Genomic DNA, 16,758 nt, shown 5'->3' with positions numbered 1-16,758 from the left:
GCAGACCAATTACCTCCATACATTGGACCACTGATGGCCATACAGCAGACTGTAGAGATAGGCAAGAAGAAAGAATCTTGGCTGTTCTGACTTCCGTCAGAAATATTTTCATTGATAGGGAATCTATAATGGTCCCTAAGAAAACCACCCTTGTAGCTGGAACAAGGGAACTCTTTTCCAAATTCACCTTCCATCCGTGGGAACGAAGAAAAGACCACAAGATCTCTGTGTGAGATTTTGCTAGTTGAAAAGATGGCGCCTGAACCAGAATGTCGTCTAGATAAGGTGACAAAGCAATTCCCGAGACCGAAGCACTGTCAAAAGAGTCCCCAGAACCTAGGAGAAAATTCTGGGAGCTGTGGCAAGGCCGAATGGAAGGGCCGCAAAATGAAAGTGAGTGTCCAGAAAGGCAAACCTCAGAAATTTGTGATGATCCCTGTGAATGGGAACATGAAGGTAAGCATCCTTCAGGTCTATGGTCATCATGAACTGACCCTCTTGCCAGTGGAGGCTCCTCTATAGGAGCACATGAGCATGTGAACCCCCAGCAATAAAAAAAGAATAAGAAAGAAAGAAAGAAAAACAACAAATTAAATAAATATTTTTGGCTTAATAAATATAATTTTTCCTCCAGGCTCCACTGCAGCTTTGTCTAAAAAATAAAAAATTGTTTACTGCTATCTATCGCACCGCACGTGCGATAGATAGAAGTATAGGGAAAAGCCCTTTCCACTTTCTGTCTGCAGTGCCTGCAGCGCCGCCCACAACCCAGCCCAAAGTCTTGCTAATCGCACAGCTCTCAGTGAGCGAGTGAGAGCCCGCTGTCACGTGACACTCGCCCACTGAGAGCTGTGTGTGTGGGAGGCGGAGCTTTGTCGGCTTCAGTTCAGATGGCGTTCAGAATCAGAAAGTGAGGAGGTGCCGAGAAGAGAAGCTGCTGTAACAGTTAGCTGTTAGGTATGTATATGCTGAAATCTGAGACTAAACCAGTCACTTGGAATCCCTTTACCAGGAAAACCGGTTTCATTCAATTGTCACCTAAAGCTATTAGGTAAAAGAGTAACTGATTGTACACTGTGACAATCAATAATCAGGGCTGGCTCAACCATGGGACCAAGTGGGTCCTAGGCCAGGCAGCACTTGACAGGAAGCGGCACTTAAGCGAATGGGTCAGTTACTGTGAGACCCATTCCACTCCTGTCCTCTATCTCCTGTAATAAGCAGTGCCATGGACAGCCTTAGCCTTTTTTAGGATAGCGAACTATACTTCTACTATAAAAGATGTGCACAGCAATTAGATTTGTATGTTGTTTTTAATGGTTTTAATGCTGCTGCCTGTCTTGCTATGCGCTATTGCAAAGCACACATTGGGAACTGTAGGGTTCGCTACAAAACTATAACAGAGCATAGGAATTTGTTCCACTTCCTGCTGCTCTATCACTGTGCGGGAACTGTTGTTTAAGTTCCATTTATCTAGCCTGAACTTCACCATCATTTTCTTGCGAGACAGGCACTTCTTGTTAATCCTGGGAGTGAAAGCCTTGTGTCTCTTGCATGCAAATTATGTGCAGGGGTTGGGTTGGAGGGCAAGGCTACAGCCGTGGTGGAACGTAAGGGGAACCAAGTCCACATCTGCTTTTTATCCCTACCTAACTTAAGTTGTTTTTTTTTTCCTTTTCATTTCATGTCAGCTATGCCAAGCTCTTAGCTATCAAGTGTGGGGGCCAGGCTGACGGCTTGGCATGGGCAAGCACTATGTAACTCCTTGGCTACCAAAAAAGACTGCAGTTTATTTCTATACAGTGCAATGCAGTCCTTTTTTGTCAGCCATGGCAGGGGTTAAATTGTACTCCACATTAGTTATCTTGTTGATCTATCCACCTTGCAGGACAAGAGGTTATCTGGGAGGGAATTATCTGTGCATGGCTTTGTCTGTGAAAATTTAGCTACACTCTCACAAGGAGCATTATGTGAGTATGGGCGATTGTTTAACGCTGCTGCTCAGAGTCGTTTCTCTCAAAATATTAAGCAAAATGTCATATTTTACACACACACACACATATATATGTGTGTGTGTGTGAATATGTACAATTGAAATTGTATCAGCACTATTTCTTAAAAACTCAGTCATTCACATTAAATTATTTTGAAGACTTACAATAAATTTCAAAGGTTTTTTTTTAATACTCTACATTGTTTTGTTTTTTTTGCTTTTTTAAATCATGTGTCTTTTATGCCATATTATATATATATATATATATATATATATATATAATATAATATAATATAAATAATAATATTTAACTATGAGGCATTTCCATTTCACAAGGGCTGAGTTGCTGTACTTCGGCCATTAAAGGGATACTGAATTCAATTTGTTTCCTTTCATGATTCAGAGACAGCAGCAATTTTAAGCAACTTTCTAATTTACTCCTATTATCAATTTTTCTCAGCTCTCTTGGTATATATTTGAAAAAGCAGGAATGTAAGCTTACATTTTCTTTTTAAATAGTATTTTATTTAATTTTCACAATTTATATATTGTGAACCCCCAATGAATAACCCACAAGCCGCCACTGCCTCTTACACTAAAGGAAGAATGGAACAGATATTCTCCATCTTTAAGGACGGTACTCTGAAAAACTTGTTTAGACACTTTAGGTCTAGAACCGGTCGTAAAGTTCCCTCTTTTTTAGGAACCACGAACAGATTGGAGTAGAACCCCAGACCCTGTTCCTGTACTGGAACTATCACTCCCAGGTAGGAAAGATCCTTAACACATTTTAAGTACGCCTCTCTTTTTATCTGGTCTGAAGATAATCTTGAGAGGTGGAACCTGCCCCTGGGAGGAAAAAGTCTTGAATTCGAATTTGCAACCCTGGGATACTATGTCCACGGCCCACTGATCTGGGACATCTCGTATCCATGCTTGAGAGAACTGAGAAAATCTGCCCCCCACTTGATCCGATACCGGATTGGGGGCAACCCCTTCATGCTGACAGACTCGGCTGCGGGCTTCTTAGATTGCCTCCCCTTATTCCAAGACTGACTGGGTTTCCAAGAAGGTTTGGACTGTTCCTGCTTGGCAGAGGAGGGGGAAGACTTAGCTCTGAAGTTACGAAAGGAACGAAAATTTCTCTGACGTCCTTTCGGCCTATTCTTCTTATCTTGTGGCAGAAAAGACCCTTTACCACCCGTGATATTGAAAATAATTTCTTCCAAACCCGGTTCAAACAAGGTCTTACCCTTGTAAGGAATCGCCAAAAGCTTAGACTTAGATGAAACATCTGTGACCAAGATTTCAGCCATAATGCTCCACGCGCCAATTCCTGCGAAACCAGATATTTTGCTCCTAACTTAGTGACGTGCAATGAAGCGTCAGTAATAAAGGAACTGGCTAGCTTAAGGGCCTTAATCCTATCCTGGATCTCCTCCTAGAGAGTCTGTCTGAAGACACTCAGACAATTTGTGAAACCAATAAGCTGCCGCACTTGTCACGGAAGCAATATACACTGCAGGTTGCCATTGGAGACCCTGATGAATATACATCTTTTTCAAGTAAGCCTCCAGCTTCTTGTCCATTGGGTCCTTGAAAGAGCAGCTATCCTCAATAGGAATAGTGGTTCTATTAGCCAGAGTAGAAATCACCCCTTCTACCTTGGATACCGTCTGCAAAGACTCCTCAATGGAGTCAGCTACCGAAAACATCTTTTTAAAAACCAGAGATGGGGAAAAGGGAATGCCAGGTCTCTCCCATTCCTGTGCTATAATCGCTGTAGCATGGTCTGGTACAGGAAACACCTCCACAGAGGAGGGAACATCAAAGTATCTATTTCATTTACTAGATTTCTTAGGGTTGACAACGACAGGAATATCGGAGTCGTCCAGGGTATCCAAAACCTCCTTTAACAAAACACGAAGGTGTTCAAACTTAAATCTGAAGGATACAACTTCAGCATCAGAAGAAGGAATTATACTATCTGAATCGGAGATTTCACCCTCAGAGGCTACCGACGTATCTTCCTCTTCAGAGCAACTTGGTTAGGGGGACTGGATCAGAAACCTTACTATCTGATTCTCTAACTTTTCTCTTGCGTCTTCCCTATAGCATGGGAATGGCAGCTAATGCTTCAGATACCTGGGCAGCAATTTCTGCTTGCAAATAGTCTCCTCCAGGAGAATGTGAGGAACCGCTGGGCACTGCATGTGACGTCATTAAGGCTTGGGATGTTTGAGGAGAAAGCTGCGGCATTGCCTGAACAGCATTAACCTGAGAGAGTGGTAGCCCAGAAACAAAAAGTTTATCTTTATACATTAATGTCCTTTCAATACAAGAAGAACAAATGGGCAAAGGAGGTTCAACTTGGTTCTCTAGACAAAGCTTGAATTGAACAGAAGGCACAAACTCTTGGCTCATATTGCAATTAAAATTAACAGAACCAAAACTTTTTCTTTTCAGTACCGTTATTTTAAGAATATTCGTTCCCAAAGTAACTAAGGTCTGTCAACAGATAAACAAAGGTTTCAAAACCCAACGATTCAACTTTTAATTGCCCAATTTAATTCCAATTAAATGACTTGTTACAGTAGTCCAGACCTCCTTTTAAACGGATGATATAGGTAGAGACCAAAAACACCTCTACACCTCAGTGCTATCACTGAGGTGCCTACCTGCCACCTCTGCACTCCGGAATATAATTGCGACACTGTCTTCCGATCGCAGCAGCTCCGGATGATCTATTGCAGAGACAACTATGTGATCCGCTATAAGCTGCGCCACAACAATGAAAATGTGCGCTTTTAGTAGGAAATACTGCCTCAGCAAAAGGGTTTGCCTCTCCTCTTATGTCAAGGGACGGTCCCGGTGGCCAGTAAAGAAATTATCAATCAGAAATGTAATCCGTTCCTACAAAGTACACATAATCACCCATCCGTTTCCCAAACAGATTCACAGGAAATTAATAACAAACTACTGAGCCACCAGTGATTCTAACACTCTTATGCTGAATCACTATCTCCCATGACACAACCCACAGTGCCTGCTCCCTGCCGTTATGAGTCCTGTTTTTTAAACTCAGGACTGTAGCTCTAGATAAAGTGTAGTTTACATCTGCTTTTAGTGCCAGTGTTAGATCTTAAGACAAAAAATGGCACTTGCTTGCACCTCTGGCTGTCCGGCAGGAGGACAGCTCACTCGGCATGAAAGGAAGCCACTCCTTACAGAGACCTGTGAAAACAAGAAAGGACAGAGTAAACCCACTCTGGCTTTCTATACAAGGGCAGCAATCTGTTAGGAAAACGCAGTGAGGCCCACCCCACAAGTTCCTAACTGCTTGAAAGCTACCACTGCCCTACTGAAGAGACGAACGTGGAGTACAGCTATACCCAATCCTGAGAGGAAAGATCAGAGCAAACCTACTCTGACTTTCAAAATAATAAAATCTTGATTGAAGAAAATATTTACCTCCTCCTTGCACCGAAGGCAAAGAGAATGACTGGGGTTTGTAGGGAGGGGATTGATACTTAACAGCTTTGCTGTGGTGCTCTTTGCCTCCTCCTGCTGGCCAGGAGTGATATTCCCAACAGTATTTGAAGACGTTGTGGACTCACTATATCTTAGGAAAGAAATAAAGGATGTTAATTTGTTTTAAAAACATTAAGACTTGGTTGATATATTATTTTTTTAGCAGCACAGCAGAAATGTCTTGTAATTACAAGGTGTTTACTGTCCCTTTAAGTATAAGACAATTAGGTGATATGCAATTATATAGATTAAATATAAATACATACAATCAGGAAGCTTGGATGTGTGATCAGAGGATACAGAAGAGGTTTTTTAACAGGGGTCGTAAAATAGATTAACAAGTGTATTAATAAGGCATTAAGGGGATATTTAGCTGGCTGGTGCAGATACAGCATGGCAGGATACAGAGTACCACATTACCTCTGTGACGTACTGAAGCACAGCCATGCGTGCAAGCTTTTCTTGAATAACACCAAAGTTGTGAAGTTTGTTACTAAACTGGATGCGAGTTGTGGCATGTTCAACCTAAAATGACAAAATGTAATCATTTAATCTGACTCATACGTCAATATATCTTTCTCTTAATGTACCTTTCTGTGCTATGCCATCTCTTTTTTATTATGCCTCTATTATTGCTAATGTTTATCTGAAAAACATCTACAGGTTAGACAAAATACAGCAATAGAAAATTGCAGACATTTCAAGTAGAAACTGAGGAAGAATAAAAATAGAGAATTTGATTTTAAGCTGCCCTTTGGGAAGGGACTTTATTGCCCTATGTATTCCCTACATTACCTCCTATAACCTTTTGCCATAACTCCTATTGATGTTTTATTTTACCCTTTAGCTGATGCTGCTCCAAATAACTTTAACCATAACTCATCATTGTTACAAATACCCTCCCCTTACAACCCCCTTACTTTCTCTATAATGCTGCTTAGTACTCAATAATAAACTCCCTCTTTTGCTAAAAAAAAAAACAAAAAAAAAAACACACAACGAAAAAGTGAACTAATACGACTTCCATCTAGTTGTTAGCCCAATACTCACAGCTTTTTGTATCATGCCTTTCATGGTTCCCGAAAGGGCAGCTGCCATACCAAATCTACCATTATTTAGGATGTTCATGGCGACTTTGAAACCATTTCCTTCCCCGCCCAGCACATTTTCAGCAGGAACACGGGCACCATCAAAGTAAAGAGATGCTGTGTTACTGGCTCTGATGCCAAGCTTTTTATCTGGTGGGCCACTAGAAATAGACCAAAAAGAGAGTGAGCAGAGAAGGCGAGAGTAAAAAGTGAGAAAATCATTTAAAGTGAAGGTAAATACAAGCATATAACAAACTAAAAATAAACAGTTTCTGTCATTGTTCCTATAAAACGGTGTTAAACTCACCCTATCTGTAAGGCAAGTATATCGCTAACTCCAACCGCCAACAGCACTTTCTTCAATGAGGTGACGTTTCCACCTCTAAACCAATAGCCATGCGTGTCAAATTACATACTTGCCTTACAGACAGTGTGAGTTTAACACCGTTTTTCCAGGAAACTATAACAGAAACTAATGTTTATTTTTAGTGATGGCAAATCCTAGCGTTTGTTATACGCTTGGGTTTACCATCACTTTGAGAAGATTGAAAATATGGGATGGAATTATAGAGAAAAATTAATCAGACTGAAGAAAGAGGAAATAAGAAAGCATTTAGAGAAGTCAGTAGCTGGTTTACCACTTAGGCAGTTGCCAACTACTCCAGAAATTGCTCCTGTATACCAATGTAAAATGTAAAGGACAGGCTGGACTGCTAGATCACAAGTCAGCAGAATAGGATGTTTATGGGTAATCTTATGTTCCTTGAGAGATAAGCAGCAACTTACAATGTAAAACTAGGGCTCCTACAAATATGTTTGACACAGTTGGCCTGAAATGCTCTTTTGGAGGAGTCAGCATAATACTGGTACAAGAGCTAAAAGAGGTTTACTCATCAACTACTGCTACTTATTGACTTCACATCCCAGTCGTGTGAGCGGTTTATTTCAGCAGCTGATTTCCCTCGTACTCACCTTGTAACTCCTTCCCCTCTTTCAACTATAAAAGCTGTAATCTTTTCCTTCATTTCACCGCTGGTTGGATCTGGCAGATGGGTCTTTGCAAACACTGTAAATAAGTCTGCTATGCCTGCATTGCTGGTGAGAAACGGTGGAAGAGAGAGTATAACAAAGTGCAGTTTCAACACAAAGTAAGAGTATTGCAGCGCACTTTCTTCTGTACTGCAACTGCTCTGTGTGTGAGCATCAGAGGTACAAATGGAGCTTTTGCATAATTAGGGCATATTACTTAGCCCATTTTATTGACTGTAAAACTCATTATAAAAACATAATTTATGCTTACCTGATAAATTCCTTTCTCCTGTAGTGTAGTCAGTCCACGGGTCATCATTACTTATGGGATATTAACTCCTCCCCAACAGGAAGTGCAAGAGGATCACCCAAGCAGAGCTGCTATATAGCTCCTCCCCTCTACGTCACACCCAGTCATTCGACCGAGAACCAAACGAGAAAGGAGAAACTATAGGGTGCAGTGGTGACTGGAGTATAATTTAAAAATTTAGACCTGCCTTAAAAAACAGGGCGGGCCGTGGACTGACTACACTACAGGAGAAAGGAATTTATCAGGTAAGCATAAATTATGTTTTCTCCTGTTAAGTGTAGTCAGTCCACGGGTCATCATTACTTATGGGATACCAATACCAAAGCTAAGTACACGGATGACGGGAGGGACAGGCAGGATCTCTATACGGAAGGAACCACTGCCTGAAGAACCTTTCTCCCAAAAACAGCCTCCGAAGAAGCAAAAGTGTCAAATTTGTAAAATTTTGAAAAAGTATGAAGAGAAGACCAAGTTGCAGCCTTGCAAATCTGTTCAACAGAGGCCTCGTTCTTAAAGGCCCAAGTGGAAGCCACAGCTCTAGTAGAATGAGCTGTAATCCTTTCAGGAGGTTGCTGTCCAGCAGTCTCATAAGCTAAGCGTTTTATGCTACGAAGCCAAAAGGATAGAGAGGTAGCAGATGCTTTCTGACCTCTCCTCTGTCCAGAATAAACGACAAACAGGGAAGAAGTTTGTCGAAAATCTTTAGTTGCCTGTAAATAAAATTTCAGGGCACGGACTACATCTAGATTGTGCAAAAGTCGTTCCTTCTTTGAAGAAGGGTTAGGACACAATGATGGAACAACAATCTCTTGATTGATATTCTTGTTAGTGACTACCTTAGGTAAGAACCCAGGTTTAGTACGCAGAACTACCTTATCTGAATGAAAAATCAGATACGGAGAATCACAATGTAAGGCTGATAATTCAGAGACTCTACGAGCCAAGGAAATAGCCATTAAAAACAGAACTTTCCAAGATAACAGCTTGATATCAATGGAGTGAAGGGGTTCAAACGGAACACCCTGTAAAACGTTAAGAACTAAGTTTAAGCTCCACGGTGGAGCTACAGTCTTAAACACAGGCTTAATTCTAGCCAAAGCCTGACAAAAAGCCTGAACGTCTGGAACTTCTGACAGACGTTTGTGTAGAAGGATGGACAGAGCTGAGATCTGTCCCTTTAAAGAACTTGCAGATAAACCCTTTTCTAAACCTTCTTGTAGAAAAGACAATATCCTAGGAATCCTAACCTTACTCCATGAGTAACCCTTGGATTCGCACCAGTGTAAGTATTTACGCCATATCTTATGGTAAATTTTCCTGGTAACAGGTTTCCTAGCCTGTATTAAGGTATCAATTACTGGCTCCGAAAATCCACGCTTTGATAAAATTAAGCGTTCAATTTCCATGCAGTCAGCTTCAGAGAAATTAGATTTTGATGTTTGAAAGGACCCTGAATTAGAAGGTCCTGTCTCAGAGGCAGAGACCAAGGTGGACAGGATGACATGTCCACTAGATCTGCATACCAGGTCCTGCGTGGCCACGCAGGCGCTATTAGAATCACTGATGCTTTCTCCTGTTTGATCCTGGCAATCAAACGAGGAAGCATCGGGAAGGGTGGAAACACATAAGCCATCCTGAAGGTCCAAGGTGCTGTCAAGGCATCTATCAGGACCGCTCCCGGGTCCCTGGACCTGGACCCGTAACGAGGAAGCTTGGCGTTCCGGCGAGACGCCATGAGATCCATATCTGGTTTGCCCCAACGTCGAAGTATTTGGGCAAAGACCTCCGGATGAAGTTCCCACTCCCCCGGATGAAAAGTCTGGCGACTTAGGAAATCCGCCTCCCAGTTGTCCACTCCTGGGATGTGGATCGCTGACAGGTGGCAAGAGTGAGACTCTGCCCAGCGAATTATCTTTGATACTTCCATCATCGCTAAGGAACTTCTTGTCCCTCCCTGATGGTTGATGTAAGCCACAGTCGTGATGTTGTCCGACTGAAACCTGATGAACCTCAGAGTTGCTAACTGAGGCCAAGCCAGAAGGGCATTGAGAACTGCTCTCAATTCCAGAATGTTTATTGGAAGGAGACTCTCCTCCTGAGTCCATGATCCCTGAGCCTTCAGGGAATTCCAGACAGCGCCCCAACCTAGTAGGCTGGCGTCTGTAGTTACAATTGTCCAGTCTGGCCTGCTGAAGGGCATCCCCCTGGACAGATGTGGCCGAGAAAGCCACCATAGAAGAGAATCTCTGGTCTCCTGATCCAGATTCAGCGTAGGGGACAAATCTGAGTAATCCCCATTCCACTGACTTAGCATGCACAATTGCAGCGGTCTGAGGTGCAGGCGTGCAAAAGGAACTATGTCCATTGCCGCTACCATTAAGCCGATTACCTCCATGCATTGAGCCACTGACGGGTGTTGAATGGAATGAAGGACACGGCAAGCATTTAGAAGCTTTGTTAACCTGTCCTCTGTCAGGTAAATTTTCATTTCTACAGAATCTATAAGAGTCCCCAAGAAGGGAACTCTTGTGAGTGGTAAGAGAGAACTCTTCTCCTCGTTTACTTTCCACCCATGCGACCTTAGAAATGCCAGTACTAACTCTGTATGAGACTTGGCAGTTTGAAAGCTTGACGCTTGTATCAGAATGTCGTCTAGGTACGGAGCTACCGAAATTCCTCGCGGTCTTAGTACCGCCAGAAGAGAGCCCAGAACCTTTGAAAAGATTCTTGGAGCCGTAGCCAACCCGAAGGGGAGAGCTACAAACTGGTAATGCTTGTCTAGGAAGGCAAACCTTAGATACCGGTAATGTTCTCTGTGAATCGGTATGTGAAGGTAAGCATCCTTTAAATCCACTGTGGTCATGTACTGACCTCTTTGGATCATGGGTAAGATTGTCCGAATAGTTTCCATCTTGAATGATGGAACTCTTAGGAATTTGTTTAGGATCTTTAAATCCAATATTGGTCTGAAGGTTCCCTCTTTTTTGGGAACCACAAACAGATTTGAGTAAAATCCTTGTCCGTGTTCCGACCGCGGAACTGGATGGATCACTCCCATTAGTAAAAGGTCTTGTACACAGCGTAGAAACGCCTCTTTCTTTATCTGGTTTGTTGACAACCTTGAAAGGTGAAATCTCCCTTGTGGAGGAGAAGCTTTGAAGTCCAGAAGATATCCCTGAGATATGATCTCCAACGCCCAGGGATCCTGGACATCTCTTGCCCAAGCCTGGGCGAAGAGAGAGAGTCTGCCCCCCACTAGATCCGTTACCGGATCGGGGGCCCTCACTTCATGCTGTCTTAGGGGCAGCAGCAGGTTTTCTGGCCTGCTTGCCCTTGTTCCAGGCCTGGTTAGGTTTCCAGCCTTGTCTGTAGCGAGCAACAGCTCCTTCCTGTTTTGGAGCAGAGGAAGTTGAAGCTGCTCCTGCCTTGAAGTTACGAAAGGCACGAAAATTAGACTGTCTAGCCCTGGGTTTGGCTCTGTCTTGAGGCAGGGCATGGCCTTTACCTCCCGTAATATCAGCGATAATTTCTTTCAAACCGGGCCCGAATAAAGTCTGCCCCTTGAAAGGTATGTTAAGTAGTTTCGATTTAGAAGTTACATCAGCTGACCAGGATTTTAGCCACAGTGCTCTGCGTGCCTGAATGGCGAATCCGGAATTCTTAGCCGTAAGTTTAGTTAAATGTACTACGGCATCAGAAATAAATGAATTAGCTAGCTTAAGGGCTTTAAGCTTAAGTGAAATCTCATCTAATGTCGCTGAGTCAAGGGTCTCTTCCAGAGGCTCAAACCAAAATGCTGCCGCAGCCGTGACAGGCGCAATGCATGCAAGGGGTTGTAATATAAAACCTTGTTGAACAAACATTTTCTTAAGGTAACCCTCTAACTTTTTATCCATTGGATCTGAAAAGGCACAGCTATCCTCCACCGGGATAGTGGTACGCTTAGCTAAAGTAGAAACTGCTCCCTCCACCTTAGGGACCGTTTGCCATAAGTCCCGTGTGGTGGCGTCTATTGGAAACATTTTTCTAAATATAGGAGGGGGTGAAAAAGGCACACCGGGTCTGTCCCACTCCTTAGTAATAATTTCAGTAAGTCTCTTAGGTATAGGAAAAACGTCAGTACTCGTCGGTACCGCAAAATATTTATCCAACCTACACATTTTCTCTGGGATTGCAACTGTGTTACAATCATTCAGAGCCGCTAACACCTCCCCTAGCAATACACGGAGGTTTTCCAGCTTAAACTTAAAATTTGAAATGTCTGAATCCAATTTATTTGGATCAGATCCGTCACCCGCAGAATGAAGCTCTCCGTCCTCATGCTCTGCAAATTGTGACGCAGTATCAGACATGGCCCTAGTATTATCAGTATACTCTGTTCTCATCCCAGAGTGATCTTGTTTACCTCTAAGTTCTGGCAATTTAGACAAAACTTCAGTCATAACATTAGCCATGTCTTGTAAAGTGATTTGTAATGGCCGCCCTGATGTACTTGGCGTTACAATATCACGCACCTCCTGAGCGGGAGATGCAGGTACTGACACGTGAGGCAAGTTAGTCAGCATAACTTCCCCCTCGTTGTCTGGTGAATGTTGCTTAACATGTACAGATTTACTTTTATTTAAAGTAGCATCAATGCAATTAGTACATAAATTTCTATTGGGCTCCACCTTGGCTTTTGAACATATTGCACAAAGAGATTCCTCTGTGTCAGACATGTTTAAACAAACTAGCAATTAGACTAGCAAGCTTGGAAATACTTTTCAACTAAATTTACAAGCAATATGTAAAAATGTTACTGTGCCTTTAAGAAGCACACAAAAAAAACTGGATTAGTTATAGAAACCAAATTTAGCAAAGGATTGCACTCATTAGCAATGGATGATTAACCCTTAATATCAGAAAAAAACGTATAACAATTGACAATATAAGCGTTTTTATCACAGTCAAGCACAGTCTCACAGGTCTGATGTGAGTGATTACCTCCCTCAAAACTAGTTTTGAAGACCCCTGAGCTCTGTGGAGACGTCCTGGATCATGCAGGGAGAAAAAGACAGACTGTGACTGAATTTCTGATGCGTAGTAAAAGCGCCAAAATAGGCCCCTCCCACTCACACTACAACAGTGAGGGAAGCTCAGTAAACTGTTTTAATTTAAAACAAACGACAGCCATGTGGAAAATAAAGCCCAAAACAATTTTCACCAAGTACCTCAGATAATTAAACGATTTAACATGCCAGTAAACGTTTAAAATCTAATATATGAAATGTCATTAAAAAGCCTGCTGCTAGTCGCTCACACTGCAAGTTAGGCTAAAAGTTATATGCATACAGTATTTTCCCAGTGAAGTGCCATTCCCCAGAAATACTTAAGTGTAAACATATATACATATCAGCCTGATACTAGTTGCTACTACTGCATTTAAGGCTGTACTTACATTATATCGGTATTAGCAGTATTTTCTCAGTCAATTCCATTCCTTAGAAAATAATATACTGCAACATACCTCTTTGCAGGTGAACCTGCCCGCTGTCCCCTGATCTGAAGTTACCTTACTCCTCAGAATGGCCGAGAACAGCAAACGGATCTTAGTTACGTCCGCTAAGATCATATACAAAAACTCAGGTAGATTCTTCTTCAAATTCTGCCTGAGAAGGAAACAACTCACTCCGGTGCCGTTTTAAAATAACAAACTTTTGATTGAAGATATAAAAAAACAGAATTTATGTTTACCTGATAAATTACGTTCTCCAACGGTGTGTCCGGTCCACGGCGTCATCCTTACTTGTGGGATATTCTCTTCCCCAACAGGAAATGGCAAAGAGCCCAGCAAAGCTGGTCACATGATCCCTCCTAGGCTCCGCCTACCCCAGTCATTCGACCGACGTTAAGGAGGAATATTTGCATAGGAGAAACCATATGGTACCGTGGTGACTGTAGTTAAAGAAAATAAATTATCAGACCTGATTAAAAAAACCAGGGCGGGCCGTGGACCGGACACACGGTTGGAGAAAGTAATTTATCAGGTAAACATAAATTCTGTTTTCTCCAACATAGGTGTGTCCGGTCCACGGCGTCATCCTTACTTGTGGGAACCAATACCAAAGCTTTAGGACACGGATGATGGGAGGGAGCAAATCAGGTCACCTAGATGGAAGGCACCACGGCTTGCAAAACCTTTCTCCCAAAAATAGCCTCAGAAGAAGCAAAAGTATCAAACTTGTAAAATTTGGTAAAAGTGTGCAGTGAAGACCAAGTCGCTGCCCTACATATCTGATCAACAGAAGCCTCGTTCTTGAAGGCCCATGTGGAAGCCACAGCCCTAGTGGAATGAGCTGTGATTCTTTCGGGAGGCTGCCGTCCGGCAGTCTCGTAAGCCAATCTGATGATGCTTTTAATCCAAAAAGAGAGAGAGGTAGAAGTTGCTTTTTGACCTCTCCTTTTACCGAAATAAACAACAAACAAGGAAGATGTTTGTCTAAAATCCTTTGTAGCATCTAAATAGAATTTTAGAGTGCGAACAACATCCAAATTGTGCAACAAACGTTCCTTCTTTGAAACTGGTTTCGGACACAGAGAAGGTACGATAATCTCCTGGTTAATGTTTTTGTTAGAAACAACTTTTGGAAGAAAACCAGGTTTAGTACTTAAAACCACCTTATCTGCATGGAACACCAGATAAGGAGGAGAACACTGCAGAGCAGATAATTCTGAAACTCTTCTAGCAGAAGAAATTGCAACTAAAAACAAAACTTTCCAAGATAATAACTTAATATCAACGGAATGCAAGGGTTCAAACGGAACCCCCTGAAGAACTGAAAGAACTAAATTGAGACTCCAAGGAGGAGTCAAAGGTTTGTAAACAGGCTTAATTCTAACCAGAGCCTGAACAAAGGCTTGAACATCTGGCACAGCGGCCAGCTTTTTGTGAAGTAACACAGACAAGGCAGAAATCTGTCCCTTCAGGGAACTTGCAGATAATCCTTTTTCCAATCCTTCTTGAAGGAAGGATAGAATCCTAGGAATCTTAACCTTGTCCCAAGGGAATCCTTTAGATTCACACCAACAGATATATTTTTTCCAAATTTTGTGGTAAATCTTTCTAGTTACAGGCTTTCTGGCCTGAACAAGAGTATCGATAACAGAATCTGAGAATCCTCGCTTCGATAAGATCAAGCGTTCAATCTCCAAGCAGTCAGCTGGAGTGAAACCAGATTCGGATGTTCGAACGGACCCTGAACAAGAAGGTCTCGTCTCAAAGGTAGCTTCCAAGGAGGAGCCGATGACATATTCACCAGATCTGCCTACCAAGTCCTGCGTGGCCACGCAGGAGCTATCAAGATCACCGACGCCCTCTCCTGATTGATCCTGGCTACCAGCCTGGGGATGAGAGGAAACGGCGGGAACACATAAGCTAGTTTGAAGGTCCAAGGTGCTACTAGTGCATCCACTAGAGCCGCCTTGGGATCCCTGGATCTGGACCCGTAGCAAGGAACTTTGAAGTTCTGACGAGAGGCCATCAGATCCATGTCTGGAATGCCCCACAGCTGAGTGACTTGGGCAAAGATTTCCGGATGGAGTTCCCACTCCCCCGGATGCAATGTCTGACGACTCAGAAAATCCGCTTCCCAATTTTCCACTCCTGGGATGTGGATAGCAGACAGGTGGCAGGAGTGAGACTCCGCCCATAGAATGATTTTGGTCACTTCTTCCATCGCCAGGGAACTCCTTGTTCCCCCCTGATGGTTGATGTACGCAACAGTTGTCATGTTGTCTGATTGAAACCGTATGAACTTGGCCCTCGCTAGCTGAGGCCAAGCCTTGAGAGCATTGAATATCGCTCTCAGTTCCAGAATATTTATCGGTAGAAGAGATTCTTCCCGAGACCAAAGACCCTGAGCTTTCAGGGATCCCCAGACCGCGCCCCAGCCCATCAGACTGGCGTCGGTCGTGACAATGACCCACTCTGGTCTGCGGAATGTCATCCCTCGTGACAGGTTGTCCAGGGACAGCCACCAACGGAGTGAGTCTCTGGTCCTCTGATTTACTTGTATCTTCGGAGACAAGTCTGTATAGTCCCCATTCCACTGACTGAGCATGCACAGTTGTAATGGTCTTAGATGAATGCGTGCAAAAGGAACTATGTCCATTGCCGCTACCATCAACCCGATCACTTCCATGCACTGAGCTATGGAAGGAAGAGGAACGGAATGAAGTATCCGACAAGAGTCTAGAAGTTTTGTTTTTCTGGCCTCTGTCAGAAAAATCCTCATTTCTAAGGAGTCTATTATTGTTCCCAAGAAGGGAACCCTTGTTGACGGAGATAGAGAACTCTTTTCCACGTTCACTTTCCATCCGTGAGATCTGAGAAAGGCCAGGACAATGTCCGTGTGAGCCTTTGCTTGAGGAAGGGACGACGCTTGAATCAGAATGTCGTCCAAGTAAGGTACTACAGCAATGCCCCTTGGTCTTAGCACAGCTAGAAGGGACCCTAGTACCTTTGTGAAAATCCTTGGAGCAGTGGCTAATCCGAAAGGAAGCGCCACGAACTGGTAATGTTTGTCCAGGAATGCGAACCTCAGGAACCGATGATGTTCCTTGTGGATAGGAATATGTAGATACGCATCCTTTAAATCCACCGTGGTCATGAATTGACCTTCCTGGATGGAAGGAAGAATAGTTCGAATGGTTTCCATCTTGAACGATGGAACCTTGAGAAACTTGTTTAAGATCTTGAGATCTAAGATTGGTCTGAACGTTCCCTCTTTTTTGGGAACTATAAACAGATTGGAGTAGAACCCCATCCC

At 43.0% G+C, this 16,758-nt stretch overlaps 1 protein-coding gene across 1 annotated transcript in view; it reads right to left on the bottom strand.

The window, feature by feature from the left end:
• ACADVL (acyl-CoA dehydrogenase very long chain) overlaps positions 1-16,758 on the bottom strand; it is a 184,179-nt gene that overhangs the window by 93,335 nt on the left and 74,086 nt on the right. Inside the window, exons 9-11 of the mRNA XM_053718432.1 lie at positions 7,585-7,707; positions 6,575-6,773; positions 5,945-6,049 (exon numbers count right to left, since the gene is read on the bottom strand). Of these exons, the coding sequence (XP_053574407.1) occupies positions 5,945-6,049; positions 6,575-6,773; positions 7,585-7,707 (427 nt within the window). The remainder of the gene's footprint in view (positions 1-5,944; positions 6,050-6,574; positions 6,774-7,584; positions 7,708-16,758) is intronic.

Source organism: Bombina bombina, chromosome 6, assembly GCF_027579735.1.
Source record: "Bombina bombina isolate aBomBom1 chromosome 6, aBomBom1.pri, whole genome shotgun sequence".
NCBI lineage: Eukaryota > Metazoa > Chordata > Amphibia > Anura > Bombinatoridae > Bombina > Bombina bombina.
Note: the sequence above shows the minus strand (reverse complement) of the source record. Positions and strands in the feature narration are given on the sequence as shown.